Raw genomic sequence first — 27,228 nt, 5'->3', positions numbered from 1 at the left:
CCCCAAGTAGTTCATATTTCAAATAGTATTATATATGGCGTTCACAATTTTTTTTAATTTCCAATTGATTATTGTAACCAATAGAAATATAGATAATTTCCTATAACTGATCTTGTATCCTCCAAACTTGCCAAGCTACTTATTAGTTCCAGTAGGTTTTTTAAAGATTATATTGGACTTTCTACATACAGTCATGTCTTCTGGGAAGAAAGAAGACAGTTTTACTTCTTCCTTTCAAATCTGGTTGCCTTTTATTTCTTTTTTTTCTTTATTGTACTGGTTAGAAGCTCCAGTACAATGGTAAATAGAAGTAGTGAGAGCAGACATGTTTGTCTTGCTGACTTTATGGGGAAAGCAGTTTTCAACATTAAGTAAGATATTGATGGTTGTTTATCAGATTAGTAAATTCCCTTCTATTCCTAGTTTGCTGAGAGTTTTTAAATTACAGATGCATGTTGAATTTTGTTAGACCCTTTTTCCACATCTTTTGAAATGATTATATTGTTTTTCTTTTTTAGGATTTAATATAGTGAATTACATTATTTCCTTAAGATTAATACAATCTTGATTAAGTAAACTTCATTTGGTCATAATGACTTTATACATTGTTAAATTAAATTTGCTAAAATTCTGTTTAACTTTTGCCGTCTGTGTCTATGTGTGATACTAATTGCTTCTCTTTTCTTGTTATGTGTTCATTTAGTTTTGGTGTCAGGATAGTGATGGCTTCAGAGAATGAGTTGAGAAGTATTCCAGTCTTTTAACTACAAGTTCAACTTCATTCATAAATGTAGGGCTGTTCAGCTTCTGTGTATCTTGAGTGAGCTTTGATGATTTTTGTCCTTCAAAGACTTTGTATTAGTATAAAGTTGCTTCTTACCCTTTTATTATCTGTAGAAACTGGGCAATGTCTCCTTTCTCATATTAATATTGGTAATTTATGTCTTCTCTCTGATTAGTCTAGTTAGAGGTTTTTCAAGTTTATTAATATTCTCAATGTTCCAGCTTTTTTGTTTTCATTGATTTCTCTTTATTACTGTTTTCTATATTATTGATTATCTTGATGCTCTTTATTATTTGTTTTATTTACTTAGGGCTTACTTTACTCTCTTATTTCTGGTTGCTTTAGGTGAGAGTTATGGATGCAACACATCTTTCTTCTATTGATATAATGGCCCTTTCTGCCAATTTAATATCTCTTTTGGTTGTTTCAGTCATGTGATTTTTTTCCCCTCATTGTACGTCATATTCTTCTGCTTATTGAAAAGCCTGGTAATTTTTGGTTGGATGCCGGGTAGTGTGAAATTTATAATGTTGATTGAGTGCTGAATATTTTTGATTTCATAGAACTGTTCTTAATATATGTCCTGGGATGCATTTAAGTTAACTGGAAACAGTTTAATCTTTCAGATATGGCTATTAAGGATTTGTTGGGTGGGAATGGAATGGTGTTCAGTCTAGCACTAATTACTCATTGCTCCTGAGATAAGATTCTGCTCGGTGCCCCTTGAATTGTGATGTTTAAGTCTGCCTGATAAGAGCAGGAGTGTTTCCAACCCTGTGGGATTGCTGGGCACTGTTAGCCTTAATCTTTTCACCTCCTCCTTTTTCCACCCTCAGGTAGTTTCCTTGCATGTGCTGATCAGTACTCATCTGAATATTCAAAGGGGACCTTCTGCAAATCTCCAGAGTTCTCTGTACATTATATCTCTCTCCCCTAAGGTTCTCTGTCCTGTGAACTCTTGCTGTTGTGGACACTCTTAGTTCCTTGTCCTCAAGTTAAGGTGCCTACCAGGCTGTGACTGAGTTAACTCTTCTCTTCAGTCAAGTCTTTGCTCAAATGTCTCCTTTTCAGAAAGACTTTCTTTGATTATGTTATCTGAAATGGTACAGCTCTCACTCCCCTCTTCACTGTGTTTTAGCATATGTGTATTTTTTAGTTGTCCATATCTCCTCAGGATAATGAGCTCAATTCTGATCTTAAGTATGTACCTAACAGAATTTCATGCTCATATGTACCAAATAATATATATGACAATGTTCATATAGCCCAGCCCTAGAAACAGCCCATACATTCACCAGTACTACCCAGCAATGAAAATGAATAAACTATAGTACATGCAGTAGCATGGGTGTATCCCAGAAAGATAATGTTGACAAAAGGAGCCAGACACAGAATTTGTCATGCTATTGAAGAAGGCAAAGCCAAACTATACTGTTAGAATTTGAAAAAATGCTTTCTTTTGAGATACAGGTTTTGCCTAGTAGGAAGGCCAGTGTGGCCTCCCGAGGTTCTTTTTCTTGAGCTGAGTGGAGAAACTGAGTAAAATTAATTGAGTTCTAGGTCAGATATTATCTTCTCTCTTGAACCTTCTCTAATTCACTGGAAAAAGTCAGTTCCTCCATTGTCTCTGACCCAATATTAGAATAATTATATTGTTAATTATATCATAATTATTACACTTTTCAAGGGAAGGAAGTTATTTTTTTTTTTTAATTTAAGTATCTTGACTTGTGTATAGTAAGTGCCCTGGGAATATTTTCTGATGAAATAGTGCCCAGTCACTCTAGTATCTGACTGTTTACTGCCCCATGGACTGTAGCCCGCCAGGCTCCTCTGTCCATGGGATTCTCGAGGCAAGAATTCTAAAGTGGGTTGCTATGCCCTCCTCCAGAGGATCTTCCGACCGAGGGATTGAACCCATGTCTCTTACATCTCCTGCATTGGCAGGCAGATTCTTTACCACTAGCACTACCTGGGAAGCCCGTTTTCTGATGAAAGGAATGAGTAAATGTAGGAACTTGTAATGAACAAAGAAGGCAAGGGCTTCTGTCTTCCAATTCTGTACATTCTTATTGCCTGTCTCTAGTCAAGCATAGAGAGATTACCTCGTGTTGTGTCTGGAGAGTCAAGGTTTGTTGGCACCTGTTTGTCATTAGAGAAGAAAGGTTGTTGAGACTTTTAGGTAACCTGGTGATCTCAGACAGGAAATGGAAAGAGATTGGACACCTGAGTTTTAGTAACCCTGTAAAGCTAAAGGAACAGGAATGTCTCTGCCTTCTGGTTATGAGTGGTTGTAGGGAATAGTATGTGACTTGGCTTATTCAATAGACCTTGCCAAAAATATTTTCTCCACAAGTTTATGGAAGGACCCAGTTAAGTTATCTGCTACCATTAAAAATATGTTTGCTCTGTTGGGTGTTTTCCCCACACAAAAATTCTGTTAAACCAAGGTAGTATAACTTAACAGAGTTCTCTTTGTTCCTTTTAATTTTGAAAATTTCAATAAACATAAACTTAGAAAGGGTAAGAAAACGAGGATAAATGGAGCTTACAAAGCAAATTGTGTAGACCCAACGGAAGAAATTCCTTCCAGTAAGTTTGTCCTTACTGGCAATGCCTGGACCTCAGTGAAGATTTCAGCTCAGTTCCAAATGATAAGTCTAAATTTCTGTGCCAGATTTTATTAAGGAATCCAGGATAGCATCTGTTCACTTTGAAAAGAATTTTGGCAATTCAGCAGTGTCTTAAAATTCTAAATGTATATTTTGATTAACACATTTTTATTGGCACATATAGTCATTTCCTTTTGGCTAACACTACTGTGAATGTGTGTCTTTCTGTAGCTGTGGTGCTCCCATTCAAGTTTCTGAGGTGAAGCTGCTTTCCTTTTCATCAGGGCAACTAACCGTTTTCCTCCCTGCTGAGGTGAAGGCCATAGGGACAGAGAAGGATCACGTCCTGCCTCTGCAGGAGCTGGCCATGAGGACTCTGCATCACACCTACCACGCTTCTCTAAAAGGTACATGGGACCTCTCTTCCCCCCCCCGCCCCCGCCTTCTTATTCAGTGAGCTTAGGGATTGTGTTTTATGCTATTTTGATGTTCACTTTCAAAATTGTGGTAAAATGTACCTAACATAAAATTTACCATCTTTAAGTGCTCAGTTCAGTGGCATTAAGTACATTTGCCCAGTTGTGCAATGGGACATTTTTTTAAGAGAAAAGTTTTAATATTTCGTCAACACTGATCCCTTCAGCAACCCCTACAGACACAGAAAAGCATTCACTAGCTATGGTGTTCAGTCAAAAGAACAGGTTGCATGTTAAACTATGTGGTTGAAGTTGAAAGAAATTGGTTTTGGGGAACACATATTTGGTAGAAGTGAGAAGACTGACAGAGGTACTTTCTTCCATAATAAAAAATGTGCAAAGATCTTACCCCTAAAGCAAAGTTGGTACTTCTTCCAACATAGCAGGTTTTTTACTTGCACCCTCCTCACATCTGAGAAATTTATTTATGTAAAGGGAAATTAATTCCAGGACCCTTTGGCAGTATTACCACAGGATGCCAACTCTTGGTTTGGAAAGTCTTTGGTAGTGTATATATGTCGTAGGTGATGTGGAGTTGACCTGAGATGCTTTAAAAAAGCACTAGGCAATGTTCATGAGAAAATACATTTCAAGTGTTTTTAAAACTGCTAAGTGTTTTGTCCTTGCTTTTAAAAAAAGAAAAGTTCATACAAAAACATCTAACATTAACCTCCCAGGAATGTATTAAGTTGTTTTCAAAAACTGAACAGAAAACTGAAATTATTCACCTATGAACAAATTACATTTTTCAAAATGGCTATTGATAAGTCTGGACAGATACAGAAGATAGTAAGATAATTTGTATTTCCTTCCCAAAGATGATTCAGTGAATTTTAGGTGTCACCTCATCATGACTATTTCTCTCTCTCCTGGTGTTCACTGTCAGTAGCAATCCAGGGTACATTTGTGCTCAGGATTGCCCAGACCACTAGGATATTTTGCTTTAAACATTTCTTTTGTGTGCTCAGACTAAACTAAGGAAAAAACATCCCATTTTTATTAATGACAGCTCGCAGAAGGGAGACAGGGAATCATTATTTTTCATTTTCTTTGATTTCTTTGTTTCCGCTTTTCATTCTTTTCAGTAAATGTAATTTAGCTTGAAACATTCTAAATCCCCCGTAGATTTAGGAGGAACTTAATGAACGTCTGTTTCAGTCTTCAGTCGCAGTCCTCTTTTTATTCTCTGTCTCTTACAGAAGTTTGCAGGCCCTCTCTGGGTAAACCCAACAACCTTTTTGGTCTTTGTTCTTGAAGAATATTTGGCCTTACTCTTTCCTTGCTTCCACCTCAGGACAGCTCAGGTCGCTCTTAAAAGAATAGACTTAGGGTTTCTCTTAGTGTCTAAAGTATGAAAAAAAAATTTCATTTCCGAATAATGTTATGTTTTCATTCAATGCCTATCAGATAACAAAACTTTCCACATGGAGTACTTTTCACTACCCGAATTTGCTTGTTAACAGTGAGACGTATTATAAAAAGCCTAGTTCGTGGATGTCTCCTTTTGCATTTGTGCATGGTTTTTCTCTTGTGTTCCAGATCTGGACTTCCTGTCTCCAGTCTCATTGCCCAGAAGCCTGCTGGAGCTGCTGCACTGCCCCCTGGGACACTGTCACCGGTGCAGCGAGCCCATGTTTACGATCGTCTACCCCAAGCTCTTTCCCTTGAGAGAGACGCCAATGGCAGGGCTGCACCAGGGGTAATCATGCCTGTGGGCACCAGGGCGGGAGCGTGGGGAGGGTGGAGGGCACACGTAAAAGTGCTGTCAAGTCAGCAGCTTGGAAGGGGCCTAGAGTGCTTCCTGCCATACAGCTAAATGGAACAAGTGCACATTTTCAGTATCATAAGAAAACTGGGTTTCCCTTTATTACATTTTTGGTCTTGTGAAGAATGGTTTTATTGTATATGTTATTTAGAGTAGCTCATTCTTTGGAGAAGTGTTTTCCTGCTGTTCCCCTATTCACAATAGTCTTTAGTCAATAAGGAGTGGAAGAACAAAATATTTGTTATATAATGGGTCCAGCCCAGCCCTTCTATTTAACTCACATTGCTAACTGAAAGTGTGTGGCTGAACATTGTGTTTGTGTTTCTGTTTTGAATTTCTAACACTTCCAAATGGCATTCTCTTGCCACTCTGTTTCTTGGCATAGTGCCTTGAATTTGCAAAGAATGTTAACTAAATAAGAAACTCCATACTGGTAGTTTAAAAAAGAATACCAGACAATTAAAAATAGGACATGAAATGAAAAATCCTCCATTAGCCCTGCCTCAGCTTATAGATTTTCTAAATTTAGAATCTTCTAAATTCACATTTTTCAAAGTTGGAAAAAAAAAAGATGCTATAATACCTCACTTATCTTCAAATGTGGTATTTTGGGTTAGTACATTTTTCAGGAAAACTTGTTACCCCTATTCAGCCCCAGAAGCGTTTCCTTTATAATCATTTTTGTAGAATGAGAGCAAGCGTGGGCAGGGTACTGAACCTCTCAGAGCCTCAAAATGGAGCTGGAACAGCCTGCTGGGCAGGGCATCTGAGGATCAGCAGACAATGAAGGCAAACACCTGGCACATAATGGGTGCTCGGCAAATGGTAGTTACCTTTTCCATCTCTCTACCCACTCTTTTCCAAAACTGAATTTGTCTTTTTCTTACCTAAATAATCCTATTTTGCTGTACTTTCAGTTCCCATTTCAACTTTCTGTAGCTTTAGTTTCCTGCTTCTTTACCGTGCCTTCCTCCAGGAGCCCTCCTCCAAACCTTACTAATCTCCTCCTTCTGATCAGAGGTGACCACATCACCAAATCAGAGCTGAAAGAATTTGGGTGTTAACCACATGAGTAAAATTAACAAATGAAGTAGGCACATCTGTAAGAAGCAGTAGGGAATATATTGATAATGCACCGGCCATGATTCTGACTCCTTCCCTGGGAGATCTTGGGCAAACTGACATAACATTTCTGAGCTTCATCTTTTCATCAGTAAAATGAACTTAGTAATCATGTCTATTTAATAAGGTCATTGTGAGGATTAAATGAGATTATTTTATATAAAGAGTGAGCCCAGGATGGTACCTGGCATGTAATGCATATTGAGTAACTATTAACTATGATATCTTTTTGTAGCTCAAAAACTTTTAAAAATTTATTTTGTGTATGTGTCTTTAGCAAATGATCTTTATATTAGATATCATTATAGGAAAATCTTAAATTCATTAAACTATAGTAAAATCCTCTGCATTGTTGTTGCACAATTTCCTATAGAGGACATTTCCTTACTAAAAATGTGAAAATGAAAACAATACAGTATGGTAAGGATGCTCTGTTAGTAGTTGATGAAATTCTAAATACCTATTTAAAAGATAAATTTTAATTTCATCATGATAATTAATTTGTGAAAATAAAGTAGATCCTTCAAATGAAGTCATTTTTGTGTTATCTTTACATGAAATTTGGGAAACTTATTTGATAAGTATTTGCATATTCTATTTACTGCTACTTGTTTCTCTGCTTCAACCGGTATGAATGTCTTATATTGCTTTAGAACATAAATATAATATTGTTAGTTTAGTAAAATGAGTGTATCAAATACATAGATCTTAGGCAATGCCCTTTTGTTAATCTATGCCAGAGGTGCCTATGTTTGTAGCAAAAACTGAAATACCAAGATACAAACACGGCTTTCTGTGGTGAGTTAATGCTAAGATTTGAATTTTAGAATTTGTATATTTCATTTGATCCACTGGACTTTGCTCCTTCCGATGTTGCTATGGAGATTATATTAAAGGCTTCGACTTTAGTTCCTAACATAGTCTTTAAAGTACTTTCTTTTATAACTGAAAACCAAATACTTGAATATGAATAGCTTATTGCTAAAAATAAATCAATATTTTTAATATCATAAATTCTAAAAGGTCTTGACAATATTATTTTTAAGTTTTCTAATATATTCAGTTCAGTTTACATTGCTTGTCATAAAATAATTCAGCATATCAGCCAATATCTAAATTAATGTGGACATTTGGCATCATTTTAAAGGAACATATTGAATATGCTTCTAAAATACCAAGTCTCATACAGTATTAGTTCGAACCTAAGTTTAATACAGAGTTACGTAAAAAGAAATCACAGTATTTTGCATAAACAGTAAATACTGAAATCTTCAAATATCTAGAGAGAGAATAATAGCTGGTATGTTCATAACTTTTGATCGCAATAAGCATAGCAAGTTTTCATTCCCCCAAATTACTATTCATTTATTGAAATGGAGAATGTCAACACAGAGGATTATTTATTACTAAAACACATGTCTGGCTTTCCCCACATGTGTAGGAGCCTTATAAATTTTGTATTTCCCAATAGGAAATCCAGCTACTCAGCAGTTTTTCAAGGGTATTTTATTCATTTCCTACGATGCCTCAACAGAATACCACAGAACTGGCTGTAGATGTTGTCTCAGAGATCTGAGGGCTAGAGATCTGAAAGGATTGGTTCCTTCAGAGGGCTGTGACAAGGGTCTAAACCTTGTAGATAGCCATCGTCTCCCTTCTCTTCACACTGTCTTACTTCTGTGTGAGTCTGTCTTGGTGTCCACATGTCCCTTGTTTATAAGGACACCAGTGACACTGCACTAGGGCCCTCCCTGATGACCATCCTAACTTAACTCATTGCACCAGCAATGACCCTGTTTCCAAGTAAGGTTACTGTTTTACTCTGCTAGGGCCACCATAACAAAATACCATAGGCTGGCTTAAACAAGAGAAATTCAGTCTCACACAGAGGCTGAAGTGTGAAATCAGGGTGTATATGGTTAGGCTGTGCTGAGGGCTCTCTTCCTGGTTTGAATTTAGCCATTTTCCTGCTGCCTCAGTTGGCAGAGAATATAATCACACACATGTACAAGGTCTCTGGTGTCTCTTATAGGGGCACTAATCCTGTCATCAGGACCCCACCATTATGAACTCATCTAAGCCTAATATCTCCAAAAGCCCCATCTCCAAATACCATCTCCCTGGAGATTAGGGCTTAAACATATGAATCAGTGGCAGGACGGGGGGACACAGTTCAGTCCATAGCAGTCACATTCTGGGGTTTTAGGGATTAGGACTTCAGCATATGAATTTAGTGGGATACAGTTCAATGCATAACAGTCTGTCCTCCAAAAATTCATGTCCTTCTCACAGGCATAATAAATTCATAACATCCCAACATTCCCCAAATCCTAACCCATTACAGCATCAACTCTTGAATTCAAAATCTAATCTTAAGTATCTAAATCAGGTATGAATAAAACTCAGGCATAACTCACCGTGGGACAGAACTCATCTGTGAATCTGTAAAACCAGACTGGTTATCTTCTTTCAGTATATGGTGGTTAGAACAGGCATAAGATAGACATTTACATTACAGAAAGGAGAAAAAGAGATCATGAGTTTCAGAAAACTCCAAAACCTAGAAGGACAAATGCCATTAGATTTTAATACTTGAGAACAATGCTCTGGTTAGACGCTCTGTCCTTTAGACCCTCTGGTGTAGTGGCCTCACCTCTTGAGAGCCCTGAGTGAGGGCCCTGCTCTCTAAAACCAAGGAAGCTACCCCACCCTTTGGAATTCCCAGGGTTATTCTTCCCTTTACTTGAAAGCTTGTTTCCTGCCTTTGGAATCCCAGAAGTCTGACAGCATTTCTTTACCCTGTTGCGTCTCTGTCCCCTCCAAGCTATCAGCATTTCTGCTGAAATGGTTGACCAGATCCACAAGTCTCATACCTCATCTTTTCAGGTTGTCTAGCTAAACCCTTGGTGTGCTCTCCAGAACATGCTTTCTCATTTTTTGCAGACAGCCTGGGAACTTCCCAAATCTTCAAGTTCTGATTCCTTTTTGCTGAACAGCTCCCTCAATCTATCTCCCTCCTCTTACATTTTACTGTAAGCAGCAAAGAGAAACCAGGCCATGCCTTCAGGACTTTGCTTAGAAATCTCCTCAGTTAAATATAGGCATACCTCATCTTTTTGTGCTTCATTTTATTGCACTTCACAGATAGTGCAGTTTTTACAAATTGAAGGTTTGTGTCAACCCTGCATCAAAAAAGCCTATTGGTTCCATTTCTCTAACGGCATTTGCTCACTTCCTGTCTTTGTGTCACATTTGGTAATTCTCACTTGGAACTTTTTCATTATTTTTATGCTTGTGATAGTGGGTCTGTGATCAGTGATCTTTGATGTTACTCCTACTACTCACTGAAGGCTCGGATGATGGTTAGCATTTTTCAGCAATACTTTTAAGGTATACACATTGGTTTTTAAAAACATAATGGTTTTGCATACTTTTGACTACATTATAGTGTAACTATAACTTTTATATACACTGGGAAACCAAACAATTTGTGTAACTTGCTTTATGACTCTCTTTGCTTTATTGTGGTGGTTTTGAACTGAACCTGCAATATATCTGAGGTATGCCTGTATCCAAGATGATCACTTACAAGTTCTGTTTTCCATCCAGCATAACACAATTCGGTTGAGTCCTCTGTGCTTTCTAATAATGATGATCTTTCTTTCATTTTCCAATAACACATTCCTCATTTTTGTCTAATACCTTGTATTTGCAGCAACATCCTGTTCATGACAATATATGTGTTGTCTAAGACAGTAGAAGCTTTTGCTATAGCCTACATTTCATAGGATTTTTCCAGGCAAGAATACTGGAGTGGGTTGCCATTTCCTTCTCTAGGGGATCTTCCTAACTCAGGGATTGAACCCATGTCTCCTACATCTCCTGCTTGGCAGGCAGTTTTTTATGACTGAGCCAATAAATATAGGCAGAGATTGATTGCTTTTAAGGAATTGGCTCACGTGATTTGGGAGCTGGCAAGTCTAAAACCACAGGGCAGGGTGGCAATTCAGGAAAGAGTTGATGCTGCAACCTTGAGTCTGAATGTCACAGGGCAGCAGGCTAGAAACTCAGGCAGGGTTTCTATGTAGCTGTCTTCAGGAAAAGTCCTTGTGCTTCCTTGCTCTCAAACTGATCGGATGAGGCCCACCTACACTATGGAGCATTATCTGCTTTACTCAAAGTCTCCTAGTTTAAATGTCAAAAAGCGCTTCCCTGGTGGCTCAGACGGTAAAGAATCCACCTGCAATGCCTGGGTTTGATCCCTGGGTCAGGAAGATCCCATGGAGGAGCGTAGGGCAACCCACTCCAGTATTCTTGCCTGGAGAATCCCCATGGACAGAGGAACCTGGCGGGCTCCTCATGGGAACCTAGGGCTCCCCCATAGGGCTTCTCCTCTTACGTGTCCATAGGGTCACAAAGAGTCGGACACGACTGAGCAGCTAAGCTGCAGCTGCTGCTACGTCTGAAAAATACCTTCACAGCAGCATCTAGACTGGTGTTTGACCAAATAACTGGGTCAAGTCAAGTCAACAAGAAAATTCACCACCATACACATTCAAAAGGTCTCAGTTAAATCACCAGAATGTTTTGAGACAGAAACTGCCCAGAATCCCAGTGTTCCTTTCCATATCACTCGATTAAATCTGGTCCATAACAGATACTAACAGTGCATGCTTTGGTGTTGGTGTGGTGACGTGATATCTCTGCTCTTGTACAGTAAATCCCTGGGGCTGGAATGAAAGAACTCATAAGCATTAGGGGGGCAGGAGACCCAGTTGGAAGTTGAGCTATGTTACTTAGTTCTGTAAGATAGGTACTATTATTAGGAGAATCGTACCTTCTATATGGTTCAACCTAATATAATCTCCATGTTATGGGGGTAGGAGGGTGTGGAACTGGGTCTCAGGAAAGTTAGAACCTGGGCCAAACCTGGGCCAAGATCTCACAGCACAGCTGGGATTTGATCCATTTAGCAGTCTGGCTTCAAATCTGTGATTTAGACACTATGCTGTAATTATTATTAGCTACTGGATAAATCACGGCATATGGAGAAATTTTGAAATAGTACTCGTAAGATGAAGATAAGCTCTAATATTCTGCACAAGATAGTTCTGAAAAATATATGTATGTATACATGCATGTGTGTATGTGTGCACTAAGAAATACTGCAGGATGTAAATCTAATTGTAAACTGTGATCACCTTGAAAGGGAAGATTGTAAGGTTATGGAGTAGTCAGGTAGGGACTTTAATTTTCAATTCTGTATACTATAGAAACATTTGAATATTTTCAGTAAAGATGTGTTTTTATAAATATACAAAAAATAATAAAAAGTAGTATATAGCTAAAGTGAAAAGAAAGTGAAAGTTGCTAAGTTGTTTCCGACTCTTTGTGGCCCCATGGACAATACAGTCCATGGAATTCTCCAGGCCAGAATACTGGAGTGGGTAGCCTCTCTTCTCCAGGGGATCTTCCCAGCCCAGAGATTGAACCCAGGTCTCCTGCATTGCAGGAGGATTCTTTACCAGCTGAGCCACAAGAGAAACCCAGAATATAGCTAAAGGGACTTAAAAAAACCTTTTGCTTGAAACTTTATAAGGTTGAGAAAGAAAAGGAAAGATTCTGGTTGCAATTTTTAAGTTTAGTTAAAACTATTTTTAAACAGGTTACATAATGATACCAAATTTTTGTCAGCCATGGGTATATATATAAATACATACAAGTGTGTGTGTGTGTGTGTGTATATATATGTATATATGTGTGTGTATATATATGTGTATATATACATATACATGTATATGTATATACATATATATGTAGTTTAAATTGTTTGAATATGTAGGAAAAGTCTTGATGGCTCACCAAAGCAGTGGTTTTCTTTGAGTAGTATTGAATTTTTGCAACAAACTGGTGTTGCTTTAAAAGTTAAAAATAATGTTTAATTATTAAAACTTTAGCTGACCAATGGTTTCTTTTTTACTTATTTATTTATTTGCAGGGGAAAAAAATAAATTTATTCAAGTCATACATTATCATCAAAACAAAATTAGGAAAAAGAAGTCTGCAAAAGGAAGTGTATCAGATGGAAGTACTGCTCCTAAAAATGACAACTCTTAAAATGCTATTTTAGGTTAAAGTAGAATGAATATCTCTTAGTTGGCTTCTTAACTGAGGATCCAGATTCTTGATGCTTCCTATTCCTTTTTTTAAAATCAGGATAAGAGCATTTAACATGAAATCTACCTTAGCAAATGTTTCAGTGTACTGTACAGTATTAACTGTAGCTACTGTATTATACAGCAGCTCTCTACAACTTACTCATTCTGCATAACTGAAACTGCACCCATTGAATACAACTCCTGCTTCTCCCTCCCACAGTCCCTGGGAACTCACCATTCTGCTTCTGAGTTTAACCATTTTAGATGTCTCATGTAAGTGGAATCATGGCAGTATTTGTCCTGCAACAGGCTTATTTCCCCTACCGTATTATCTTCCAGGTTCATCCATGTTGTTGCAAAGAGCAGCACTTCCTTTTTTAAGGCTAACTAATATGCTAGTGTGTGTGTGTGTGTATGTCTTAGTTGCTCAGTCATGTCCAACTCTTTGAAACCCCATGGACTGTAGCCAGGCTCCTCTGTCCATGGGGGATTCTCTAGGCAAGAATACTGGAGTGGATTGCCATGCCCTCCTCCAGGGGATCTTCCCAACCCAGGGATTGAACCCAGGTCTCCTGCATTGCAGGCAGATTCTTTACCATTTGAGCTACCTGGGAGGCACTCTATTGTGTGTGCATTCCATATTTTCTTTATCCATTCATCAATTGATAGACATTTAGGTTGTTTCCATATTTTGGATATTGTGAACATGGGAGTGCAGATATTTCTTTGAGACCCTGATTTTAAATCTTTTGGCTATATACTCAGAGGTGGGGTTGCAGGATCTGTTCATTCTATTTTTAATTTTTTGAGAAACTGTATTCTATAGCGACTGCAACGTTTTTCATTCCCCCCAACATGTATAAGGATTCCCCTTTCTCTCTGTCCTTGCCAACACTTACTTTTTGTCTGTTTTGTTTGTTTTTAGAGCAGCCATCCTGACCTGCGTGAGGGGATCTCTCATTGTGGTTTTGATCTGTGTTTCCCTATAATCCGCGATGTTGAGAACCTTCTCATGTACTTGTTGGCCGCCTCTTTGTCTTCTTGAGGAAAATGTCTGTTTTTAAATCAGATTGAGATTTTTTGCTATTGAGTTATAGGAGTTCCTGATATATTTTAGATATCAGTCCTGGGTTAAATACAGGATTTGCAAATATTGTCTCCGTTCTGTAGGTTGCATTTTCCTTTTGCTGGTTGTTTACTTTGCTGCTTGGAAGCTTTTTAGTTTGATGTAGTCCCTCTTGCCTATTTCTGTTGCTTGTGCTTTTGGTGTCATAGCAAAGACCAATGTCAAGGAGCCTTTCCACTGTTTTCTTCTAGAGGTTTTTCAGTTACAGGCCTTATGCTTAGGTTTTTAATTCATTTTGAATTAATTCATTTTAATTCATTTTGAATTCCTTTTGTGTATGCTGTTGGATAAGGGTCCACTTTGATCCTTCTGCATATAGATATCCAGTTTTCCCACGCTGTTTCTCGAAGAGACTGTCCTTTTCCCATTGTATATTGTTGGCTTCCTTGCGGAAGATCAGTTGACTGCCTATGTGTGGGTTTATTTCCAGGCTCTTTATTCTGTTCCATTGGTCTATACATCTGTCTTTATACCAATACCATACTATTTTGATTACTGTAGAATATTTTGAAATCAAGAAGTATGATGCCTTCAATTTTGGGTTTTTTTCTCAAGATTTGTTTAATATTCAGATCTTTTGTGGGACAATATGAATTTTAGGATTCTTTTTTTCTATTTCCACTATTAAAAAGCCATTGGAGTTATTTCCAAATCGCTCAGAATAATGGATCCACTCAATTATTAATCTGTCCAGTCAGTCAACAGACATGCTGTGAGCATCTGCTGTGAGCTGGACATTGTGGTGGTGAGGATGCCATGCTTTCAGTTGGCTGCTTTCAAGCTCAGATTTACAGAACTTGGTTCTTTTAGGAGTTCTCCCTGGTCTTTTAAGCCCGAGTGATTACATGAGAGAACCATATGTCTGGGTAACTGTTGTTCCTAGGGTAGGGACCCATTTGTTAGAGAGTGTGCAGGACTTTGTCTGTTTGGACAACTTAATACTCCTTTTTCCCACTCATTAGTAGTTTATTTTTAAATAGTATCTTCTATCTAATTCTTATATGATTAAATGACTTATCACTTAAGAAATATTTCATACTGCCTTGCCCTTGCTTTTTGTGGGTATTACTTTACAACAGTAATGCTGACATTATTTTCTTACTTATGTTTGGGTTCTTTTTTCCTTTCAGCAAAAGCGCATTTTGTTGGCACCCTCTTTTTTTTTTAAATTGAAGGATACTTGCTTTACAGAATTTTGCTGTTTTCTGTAAAACCTCAACATGAATCAGCCACAGGTATACATATATCCCCTCCCTTTTGAACCTCCCTCCCTATCCCATCCCTGTAGGTTGATCCAGAGCCCCTGTTTGAGCTTCCTGGGCCATACAGCAAATTCCCACTGACTGTCTATTTTACATATGGTAACTTAAGTTTGCATGTTACTCTTTCCATAAATCTCACCCTCTCCTCCCCTCTCCCCATGTCCATAAGCCTGTTCTCTATGTCTGTTTCTCCATTGCTGCCCTGTAAATAAATTCTTCAGTACCATTTTTCTAGATTCCATATATATGCGTTAGAATACGGTATTTATCTTTCTCTTTCTGACTTACTTCACTCTGTACAATAGGTTCTAGGTTCATCCACCTCATTAGAACTGACTAAAATGTATTCCTTTTTATGGCTGAGTAATATTCCATTGTGTATATGTACAACAACTTGCTTATCCATTCATCTGTTGATGGATATCTAGGTTGATACAGTCACTATGGAAGATGGTATGGAGATTCCTTTAAAAACTAGGAATAAAACCACCATATGGCCCAGCAATCCCACTCCTAGGCATATACCCTGAGGAAACCAAAACTGAAAAAGACATATGTATCCCATTGTTCATTGCAGAACTGTTTACAATAGCTAGAACCTAGATGTTGGCACCATCTTAAGGTGACTTATAAAATTTTGCATGGGTCAAATATTCTTCAAGAGATTTAAATAAATTGTTCTTAACTGTTTTTTCCTCATTGTGTCACTCAGCACTTCTGTACTGACCGTCTGCTAGGTGCAGAACTCTGTGCTAAGTACTAGGGGTTCAGCTGTGATTAAGCCACCTGATGCTTGTTTTCCAACACATATCTCACTCCTAAAGGTCTAGGGCATGACAGATCTAGTAGAGAAACTATACATTTAAGTCTTAGGTTCTGTACACAGAATCTTCTCATGTCATTTTTAACATAAATGTAATAAGAAATACAGTATGTTATTAGATGATTCTCCTATAATCCTCTTATATGTTAATATGTTCACAGGCTTGGGATTTCATCTGATCACTTCTGTCTAATATTATTTTTCTTCTGGCTTGAATTTCTGTATGAGTCAAGGATATGTTTTTTGTTTCTAATCAGAAAGAGATTTATAAGGAAAACACCACATTTCTTATGATTTTGTTGGGCTCCAATATGTGCAACAACATTGTAATTTTTTTCCCTTAAGAACAGTGGTAGTTCTGTATTTTAAAACTGAGCTGAAATGCTCTTCCTTCTGCCTTGCCTATAAATATTCTCAGAGACACTAAAGCAGCAAATGTCATGTCTGATGTTCTTTGTGGAATTTATCAGCATCTTTCTCCTAATTGTAGAGTTTACTGCATAGCTAAAAGTTTTTTCCCTGAAGCTGTCATGTCCCTGGTGCCACAGTTCAGTAATTTTTTTAAAGGACCTAACCAACACAAATGCATTGTTAGGCAGTAGACCTGTTGATGTACTTGTAACAACTTACATCGTTAATGAAACAAGCAGTTAAAATACACTCTAAGATGAGTCTCCCAAAAGTAAATAAGTATACCTATTATTCAGCCATTAAAAAGAATTAAGTAATGCCATTTTCAGCAACATGGATGGACCTAGAGATTGTCATACTGAGAGAAGTAAATCAGAGAAAGAGAAATACCATACACTATCCCTTACATATGAAATATCTAAAATGAAATGATACAAATGAACTTATTTACCAAGTAGAAACAGACTCACAGACCTAGAGATGAATTTCTGGTTTGTTCTAAGGGAAGGAATAGTTAGGGAGTTTGGGGGTGATATTTACACACTGTGGGGGAGCCTGGTGGGCTGACCTCTGTGGGGTCGCACAGAGTTGGACAGGACTGAAGTGACTTAGCAGCAGCAGCAGAAGAGTTAAAATGGATAATCAAAATGACCTTACTGTATGGCACAGGGGACTCTGCTCGGTATTGTGTGGCAACCTAAAAGAGAAAAGAATTTGAAAAAGAATAGATTACACACACATGTGTAACTTTGCTGTATACCTGAAACTGGCACAACAATGTTAATCAACTATACTCTGATATAAAATAAAACTTTTTTTAAGAGTAAATAACTGCAGAGTCTTAGAATTTCTGTAAAGCATAAATATAACACCTCCAGATTGCCCGCCATACCCTGTTGAGCATCATAAGGAATTAATAATCCAGTGGGCATTATGCTTCAGTGAATAGCAATCCCACATATATTTATGAAATTGGATTCTTTTGCTTAGAAACTTTATTTGTAATTGTGGTATGAAGTATATCACTTCTATGAATGATTTTTCACTTAACATAATTATCTTTTTCAAAAGCAGGAAGAAATAGCTGATCCTCAAAAATGAACTTGCCTTTTAAGATCATTTTGTGCCAAAGTTCCTTATTTATGCAGCTATCCACATTCTGATGTAGCAAATTATCTGAATTAGGGTTCTAACCAACTTTACTTTTTTTAAAATTAAGGTAATACAACGTATATAATAACTTAAAATTCACATAGCATACAGAATTGTATTTATAAATCAGTTTGGAGAGAATTGACATCTTCATTATTTCTGAATCTTTCAGTGAATGAACACAGTATGTCTCTCCATTTATTTAGATATTCTCATTTCTTTTATCAGCATTTAATAATTTTAAGCACCTTTAAATGTTTTAAGATTATACCCAAGTATTTCACTTTCTTTATGTGATTATAAATGATATTATATTTTAAATTTTCAATTTCCATTATTCATTGTTAGTATATGGAAAGGTGATTAATTTTTATATTTTCATCTTACGTGCTTACAACCTTGTTGACCTTGCTTAAGAGTCAAGCAGTATTTTTGATAGATTCTTGGCATTTTCTGTGTAGACATGTCATTTGAAAGTAGAAATAGTTTTTATTTCTTCCCGTTCAATCTGTATGCCTTTTAAAAATTTTTCTTGCTTTATTGCAGTGACTGGAACTTCCCATATGTACTGTATTGACTAAGGTGGTGAAAATGGACAGCACTGTAAAGTATGATGTAAGCAGTGTTGTTCAGTCACTAAGTGGTATCTGACTCTTTGCAACCACGTGGACTGTAGCAACCAAAGTGACAATATACAGCTTTGACATACTTCTCCAATTTGGAACCATCTGTTGTTCCACGTCCAGTTCTGTTACTTCTTGACCTGCATACAGATTTCTCAGGATGCAGGTAAGATGGTCTGGTATTCCCATCTCTTGAAGAATTTTCCACAGTTGGTTCTGATCCATATAGTCAAAGGCTTTAGTGTAATCAGTGAAGCAGAAGTAGATTTTTTCTGGAATTCTCTTGCTTTTTCTATGATCCAGTAGATGTTGACAATTTGATCTCTGGTTCCTCTGCCTTTTCTAAATCCAGCTTGAACATCTGGGAGTTCTCAGTTCACATACTTTTGAAGCATGGCTTGGGAGAATTTTGAGCATTGCTTTGCTAGCGTGTGAGATGAATGCAATTGTGCGGTAGTTTGAGCATTCTTTGGCATTGCCTTTCTTTGGGATTGGAATGAAAACCGACCTTTTCCAGTCCTGTGGCCACTGCTGAGTTTTCCAAATTTGCTGGCATATTGAGTGTAGCACTTTCACAGCATCATCTTTTAGGACGTGAAATAGCTCAGCTGGAATTCCATCAACTCCACTAGCTTGTTCATAGTGATGCTTCCTAAGGCCCACTTGATCTCACATTCCAGGATTTCTGGCTCTAGGTGAGTGAAAACACCATCGTGATTATCTGGGTCATGATATAGTTCTTCTGTGTGTTCTTGCCACCTCTTCTTAATATCTTCTGCTTCTGATAGGTCCCTACCATTTCTGTCCTTTACTGAGCCCATCTTTGCATGAAATGTTCCCTTAGTATCTCTGATTTTCTTGAAGAGATATCTGTCTTTCCCATTCTGTTGTTTTCGTCTATTTCTTTGCTTGATCACTTAGAAAGGCATTTTTATCCCTCCTTGCTCTTCTTTGGAACTCTGCATTCAGATGGATATATCTTTCCTTTTCTCCTTTGCCTTTTGCTTCTCTTTTCTCAGCTATTTGTAAGGCCTCCTCAGACAATCATTTTGCCTATTTGCATTTCTTTTCTTGGGGATGGTTTTGATCACCACCTCCTGTATAATGTTATGAACTTCCTTCCACAGTTCTTCAGTCACTCAGTCTATCAGATCTAATCCCTAGAATCTATTTGTCACTTCTACTGTATAATTGTAAAGGATTTGATTTAGGTCATACCTGAATGATCTAGTGGTTTTCCCTTCTTTCTTCAATTTAAATCTGAATTTTGCAGTAAGGAGTTCATGATCTGAGCCATGGTCAGCCTCTGGTCTTCTTTTTGCTGACTGTATAGAGCTTCTCCATCTTCAACTGCAAAAAGTATAATCAGTCTGATTTCAGTATTAACCATCTGGTGATATCCATGTGTAGAGTTGTCTCTTGTGTTGTTGGAAGAGGGTGTTTCCTATGACCAGTGCGTTCTCTTGGCAAAACTGTTAGCCTTTGCCCTGCTTCATTTTGTACTTCAAGGCCAAACTTGCCTGTTACTCTAGGTATCTCTTGACTTCTGCTTTTGCGTTCCAGTCCCCTGTGATGAAAAGGATGTCTTTTTTTGGTGTTAGTTTATTAAAATGATATCATCTGCATAGCTGAAGTTGTTGATATTTCTCCTGGCAATCTTGATTAAACAGCTTGTGAGTCATCTAGGCCCTCATTTCACATGATTTACTCTGCATAGCAGTTAAATAAGCAGGGTGACAATATACAGCCTTGTCATATTCTTTTCCCAACTTTGAACCATTCCATTGTTCCACGTCCAGGTCTAACTGTTGCTGCTTGACGTGCATACAGGTTTATCAGGAGACAGGTAAGATGATCTGATATTCCCGTATCCTTAAGAATTTTCCATAGGTCATTGTGGTCCACACAGTCCAAAGGCTTTCACATAGTCAGTGAAGCAGAAGTAGATGTTTTCCTGGAATTCCCTTGCTTTTTCTATGATCCAGCAGATGTTGGCAATTTGATCTCTGGTTCCTCTGTCTTTTCTAAATCCAGCTTATACATCTGATGTAAGCAGTAGGTTTTATCAAATATGTATCAAAATGAGAAGGATTACCTCTCTTCCTGGTTTGCTGAGTTTTTATCATGAATGGATGTTGTGTTTGGTCAAATACTTTTTGAGTCTATTGATATCATACTGATTTTTCTTTGTTAACCATTGGTGAATTATTTTATTGGATGACACTGATTTTCAAGTACTGAACCAGCTTTACATACCCAGAATACCTCCCACTTAATTATGGTGTATAGATTTTTCTGTGCATTTCTGTATTTAATTTGTTAATGCTTTCTTGAGAATTTTTTTTATCTCTGTTTATGAGAGCTATTGGTCTCTAGTTTTCTGGTTTTGTACTTTGTCTGCTTTTAGAGTCTGAATAATGCTGGCCACATACAACGAGCTGGAAAGTGTTCCTCCTCTCTTATTTTTCTGAACTAGGTAGTACCTATTTCAGAAAGAGGTACCTATTTCAGAGGTACCTGAAATAGTACCTATTTCAGAGGTATAAATTCCTCTCAGTTCTTTAAGTGATTGATAGACTTTTCCAATGAAACCATTTGGGCCTGGAAATTTCTCCTTTTAAATTACAGATTCAGTTTATTTAATAGTCACACAGTTACTCACATTGGCTATTTTATCTTGGTTGCATTTTGATAGTTCGTAGTTTTCAAGGAGCTCATCTGTTCTCAGTTTGTGAATTTGTGTGTGAAGTTGTTCACTTGTATCTTTTTAATGGCTGCAGGATATGTGCTAATACCACCTGTTTCATTTCTTACCTTAATTTGTGTCTTTAAAAATCTCTGCCAGTCTTACTAGAGAGGAATTAACTCTATTGACTTTCTCAATCCCAGTAAAGGTTTAATTTAACTGGTTTCTCCTCTTTACTTCCTCCTACTAGATTTGGATTTATTTTGCTCTTTTTTGGGGGGATGGTGGTGTTTAGGGTAAAAACTTAAATTATTGACTTGATATGTTTCCTGTTTTCTAACATAAGCATTTAAAGCTGTTAATTTCTCTCTCAGCACTGCTATACAGTGTCTCAAAATTTTTAGAATGTTTTATTTTCATTGTTGTGTAAATTTTTATATCCTTGGGACTGCCTATTTAAGCAATGGAAAAGACTCACACATGTGGAGATTTTCCTGTTCTGTTATTGATACCTAGTTTGATTCCATAGTGGACACAGAGCATGCTCTGTGATTTTTAGTTGCTCTAGACAAATTGTTCTTCATTCTCTAACTTCCTGGGGGAAGCTAATATAATTGCTATTAGAGCTTTCTTCTTTTCTAATATTTGTATTTGTGCTATAAATTTCCCTTTTGTACTACTTTTGCCTGTACCAGAATTTTTTGATCAGTTATATTTCATTTTCATCTGTTCAAAATATTTTAATTTCTGTGGAGCTTGAGAAGAATGTGTGTTTTTCTGTTGTTGGGTAGAGTATCTATAAATGTCAATTAAGTCAAGTTGATGAATGATATTGAGTTCAACTATATCCCTTCTGATTTTCTGCCTTCTTGATCTTTCTGTTACTTAAAGAGGGATGCTGAAGTCTCCGGTTCTGTTAGTGGGTTTGTCTGTTTCTTCTTAAAGCTCTGTCAGTTTTTGCCTTGTGTGTGTTGATGCTCTGTTTTCAGCTTCATGCACCTTACACATTGTTATCTCTTCTTAGAGAATTGACCCCTTTATTATTATGTGATGTTCCTCTTTATTTCTGATAGTCTTCCCTGTCCTGAAATCTTCTTTATCTGTAACAAAATAGCTGTTACATCTATCTTTTGATTAGTGTTAACACTGACTACCTTTACTGTCCCCTTACTGTTAACCAATCTATATATTTATGTTTAAAGTGAGTTTCTTGTACACAGCATAGTTGGGTCTTATATTTCCATCCACTCAAACAGTTTGTCTTTTCAGTGGTATGTTTAGATCATTCATGTATAAAATGGTTATTGATTTAGTTGGATTAATTGCTATTATGTTTGTAACTGTTTTCTATTATATATATTTTTTCTCTCTTTTCCCCATTCTTTTTGCCTTTTCTGTTTTTAATTGACCTTTTTATGTGGTTCTATTTTATCTCCTCTCATAGCTTATCAATTATACTTCTTTTCTAAAAATTTGTCATAGTTTCCTTATTGTTTTCAATAAACATTTTAAACTAATCAAATTCCACCTTCAAATGATACACTGTACTGCTCCACTTGTAGTTCAAGTACTTTTTAACAGAATATTCCTAATTCCTCCCTTGTAAACCTCATGACATTGCTCTCATTCATTTCATTATTCATCTGTTGTAATTATACAGTACATTGTGACCCTTATTACTTGAAACAGATTAATTTTTAGATTAATTGAAAATTACAAACATAAAAGATTTTATTTACCTTTATTCCTTCTCTAGCAACCTTCCTCTTTATTTATTCTGAAGTAAGTTATTTTTATTTTATTCTTTTATATACATCTATATATATATACATATATGGACATACATATATTTATTTATTTGGCTGCCCCAGGACTTGGTTTCAGCATGCAGGATCTTTAGCTGCAGCATGTGGGATCTAGTTCCCTAACCAGGAATCCAGCCTTGGCCCCCTGCATTGGGAGTACGGAGACTTAGCCACTGGACTACCAGGGAAGTCTGTTTTTTATTTTTAAAAATTTTATTGAAATGTAGTTGATCTACAATATTACATTAATTTGAGATACGCAACACAGTGATTCAGTATTTTTATAGATTATACTCCATTTAAAGTTATTACAAATATTGACTGTATTCCCTATGCTATATAATATGTTCTTGTAGTTTATTTACTTTATACATAGTAGTTTATGCCTCTTAATCCACTATTTTACCCCTCCCTCCTTCCCTCTCACTGGTAACCACTAGTTTGATCAGTTTTATCTCTATATTTATGAATCTGTTTCTGTTTTGTTATATATATTCTTTGTTTTATTCTTTAGATTCCACATGTAAGTGATAACACAGTATTTTATTACTCTGGGTGGCTTATTTCACTTAACATGAGACTCTCCAGGTTCATCCGTGTCACTGCAAGTGGCAGGATTTCATTATTTTTTTTTATGGCTGATTTATATTTCATTGTGTGTGTGTCTACATATATGTATATGTATATATATCCATTCATCTGTTGACAGACACTTAGCTTCCATATCTTCACTATTATAAATAATTCTGTTATGAACATTGGGGTGTGTGTATCTTCTTGAATTGTTTTCTGCAGTTGTGTACACAGGAGTGGAATTGCTGAATCTTACAGTAGTTCAGTTTTAGTTTTTTGAGGACCCTCCATGCTGTTTTCCATAGTAGCTCTACCAATTTACATTCCAACTGGAAGTGTGCTAGGGCTCCCTTTACTCCACATCCTTGCCAAAATTTGTTATTTGTAAATGTTTTGATAATAGCCATTCTGAAATCTGTGAAGTGATAGCTCATTGTGGCTTTGATTTGTAGTTCTCTGATAATTAGCAATGTTGAATATCTTTTCATGTGCCCATTAACCACCTGTATGTTTTCTTTGGAAAACTGCCTATTCGTGTTTCTGCCCATTTTTAAATCAGGTTGCTTGGTTTTGTTTTTGTTTTTTTTGATATTGAATTGTATGAGCTGTTTATATATTGGGGGTTATTGTTGTTTAGTCCCTAAGTTGTGTCTGACTCTTGCAACTCCATGGACTATAGCCCTGCAGTCTCCTCTGTCCAGGGAACTTCCCAGGCAAGAATTTTGGAGTGGCCAGGGGATCTTCCAGATCCAGGAATTGAACCTGTGTCTCGTGCATTGACAGGTGAGTTCTTTACCACTGAGCCACCAGGAAAGCCCATATTTAGGGTGTCAACCCCTATTGATAATACCATTTGTGAATATTTTCTATCATTCAGTGGACTGTCTTTTCATTATGTTGATAGTTTCATTTGCTGTACAAAAATTTTTAAGGTTAAGTAGGTCCCATTTGTTTGTTTTTGCTTTTGGTTCCTTTACCACCAGACCTGCCTCCTGAGAAATCTGTAGGCAGGTCAAGAAGCAACAGTTAGAACTGGAAATGGAACAACAGACTGGTTCCAGATCAGGAAAGGAGTACGTCAAGGATGTATATTGTCACCCAGCTTATTTAACTTATACACAGAGTACATCATGAGAAATGTTGGACTGGCTGAAGCACGAGCTGGAATCAAGATTGCCAAGAGAAATATCAATAACTTCAGATATGCAGATGACACAGTCCTTACGGCAGAAAGCGAGGAAGAACTAAAGAGCCTCTTGATGAAAGTGAAAGAGGAGACTGAAAAAGTTGGCTTAAAACTCAACATTCAGAAAACTAAGATCATGGCATCTGGTCCCATCACTTCATGGCAAATAGATGGGAAAATGGAAACAGTGACAGACTTTATTTTGGGGGGCTCCAAAATCACTGCAGAAGGTGATTGCAGCCATGAAATTAAAAGACACTTACTCCTTGGAAGAAAAGCTATGACCAACCTAGACAGCAAATTAAAAAACTGAGACATTACTTTGCCAACGAAAGTCCATGTGGTTTTTCTAGTAGTCATGTATGGCTGTGAGAATTGGACTATAAAGAAAGCTGAGTGCCGAAGAATTGATGCTTTTGAACTGTGGTGTTGGAGAAGACTCTTGAGAGTCCCTTGGACTGCAAGGAGGTCCAATCAGTCCATCCTAAAGGAAATCAGTCCTGAATATTCATTGGAAGCACTGATGCTAAAACTGAAAACTCCAATATGTTGCCCACCTGATATGAAGAACTGACTCATTGGAAAAGACCCTGATGCTGGGAAAATTAAAGGCAGGATGAGAAGGGGATGACAGAGGATGAGATGGTTGGATGGCATCACCAACTCAATGGACATGAGTTTGAGTAAGCTCCAGGAGTTGGCAATGAACAGGGAAGCCTGGTGTGCTGCAGTCCATGAGGTCACAAAGAGTCAGACTTGACTGAGCAACTGAACTGAACTTGAAGATATAAAGGTAGGGAAATTATAGCAAAACAAGACAAACAAAGCGGGAATGGCAATATTGCTATTGAACAAACTAAGATTCAAGTCATAAAGTATTAAATGAAAGAAAAAGAATAGAAACTCAAAAGCTTTTGCATGGCAAAGTAAACAATAAACAAAATGAAAGACACCACAGATTGGGAAAAAGTAATTGAAAATGATGTAACCAACAAGGGATTAGTCTTCAAAATTTACAAATAACTCATGATGCTTAACAGCATTCAAGCAAACAATCCGATCAAAAAACGGGCAGAAGACCTAAATAGACCTTTCTCCAAGGAATACATACAGATGGCTAAGAGGCACATGAGAAGATATGCAACATCGCTAATTATTAGAGGAATGCAAATAAAAACTTCAGTGACTTACCACCTCACACCAGTCAGAAAGACTATCATTGAAAATCCACAAACAATAAATGCTGAAGATGGTGTGGAGAGAAGGGAACTCTCCTACACTGTTGGTGGGAGTGTAAATTGTTACAGCCACTATGGAGAACAGTATGAAGGTTCCTTAAAACACTAAGAATAGAGCTACATATGACTGTGCAATCCCACTCCTTAGTATATATCTGGACAAAAACATGATCCAAAAGGATACATGCACCCCAGTGTTCATTGCAGCACTGTTTACAACAGCCAGGACATGGAAGGAAGCTAAATGTCCATTGACAGAGGAATGAACAAAGAAGATGTGCTACATATATACAGTGGAATATCACTCAGCCATTAAAATGAATAAAATAATGCCATTTGTAGCAATATGGATGGACATAGGGATTGTCATACTGAGTGAAGTAAGTCAGACAGAAAAGGAGAAACATCATATGGCATCCTTGATGTGTGACATTTCAAAGAAATGAATAAGTGGACTTACAAAAAAATTTTTAAAGAAATTTTAGATTATTCTAGTTTTGAGAAAAATGTTCTGGGCATTTTGATAAGGATTGCATTAAATTTATAGATTGCTTTGGGTGGTATGGATATTTTAATAATATTCTTCCAACCCATGAAAAGAGAATATATTTCCATTTATTTGTATTGTCCTCAGTTTCCTTTGTCAGTGTCTTATTGTTTTCAGGGCATACGTCTTTCACCTCCCTGGTTAAACTTATTTATAGGTATTTTATTCTTTTTGATGCAGTTGTAGAAGAGATTGTTTTCTTGAATTCTCTTTCTGATGGTTTATTATTAGTATCAAGAAGTAATATATTTCTGTGTATTAATGGTGTATCCTGAAACTTTACTGAATTCATTTATTAGTTCTAACAGTTTTTTTGTGTGTCTGTTTATATAGATTTGAGTGGAAACTTTATATATATATGATACCATGTCATCTCTAGTTTTATTTTGATCTGAATTTTTTACCTATATCCTTTTCTTCTCACTGAAAAACTCCTTTCAGCCTTTCTTGGAGTACAAACTTGCTGGCAATGAATTCCCTCAGCTCTCAGTTTGTCTGAAAAAGTCTTTATGTTCCTTCACTTTTGCAGGATAATATCACTGGATATAAAATTTTCAGTTTGTGATTTTTTTCCTTTGAGCACACAAATACCTCACTCCAGTCTTACTGGCATGGTTCTAATAAGATATCTACAGTAATCTTATGCTTTTTCCTCTATAGGTAACATTTTTTCCAAGATTTTCTTTTTCTTTGGTTTTCTGCAGGTTGAATATGATATTTCTTTTCTTTCTTTTTTTAATTTAAGTACAGTTGATTTATAACATTGCTCTACAGAAAGTGATTTTCAGTTTTATATAGTGTATGTATGTATTATTTTAAATATTCATTTTCACTATGGTTTTCACAGGGTTATGCATATAGTTCCCAGTGCTGTACAGT

At 36.8% G+C, this 27,228-nt stretch overlaps 1 protein-coding gene across 5 annotated transcripts in view; it reads left to right on the top strand.

The window, feature by feature from the left end:
- LRRC28 (leucine rich repeat containing 28) overlaps window positions 1-27,228 on the top strand; it is a 245,486-nt gene that overhangs the window by 197,061 nt on the left and 21,197 nt on the right. For 3 of the 5 annotated variants that reach the window (XM_070478172.1, XM_020910895.2, XM_020910893.2), the window contains 2 exons: window positions 3,628-3,803; window positions 5,412-5,571. In XM_070478172.1, coding sequence (XP_070334273.1) covers window positions 3,628-3,803; window positions 5,412-5,571 — 336 coding nt within the window. Of the gene's footprint in view, window positions 1-3,627; window positions 3,804-5,411; window positions 5,572-18,237; window positions 18,481-22,871; window positions 24,162-27,228 lie in introns of all 5 variants that reach the window. The other 2 variants (XR_011491875.1, XR_011491874.1) reach the window with 2 other exon arrangements.

Source organism: Odocoileus virginianus, chromosome 16, assembly GCF_023699985.2.
Source record: "Odocoileus virginianus isolate 20LAN1187 ecotype Illinois chromosome 16, Ovbor_1.2, whole genome shotgun sequence".
NCBI lineage: Eukaryota > Metazoa > Chordata > Mammalia > Artiodactyla > Cervidae > Odocoileus > Odocoileus virginianus.
This window is presented reverse-complemented; position numbering and strand designations above follow the sequence as displayed.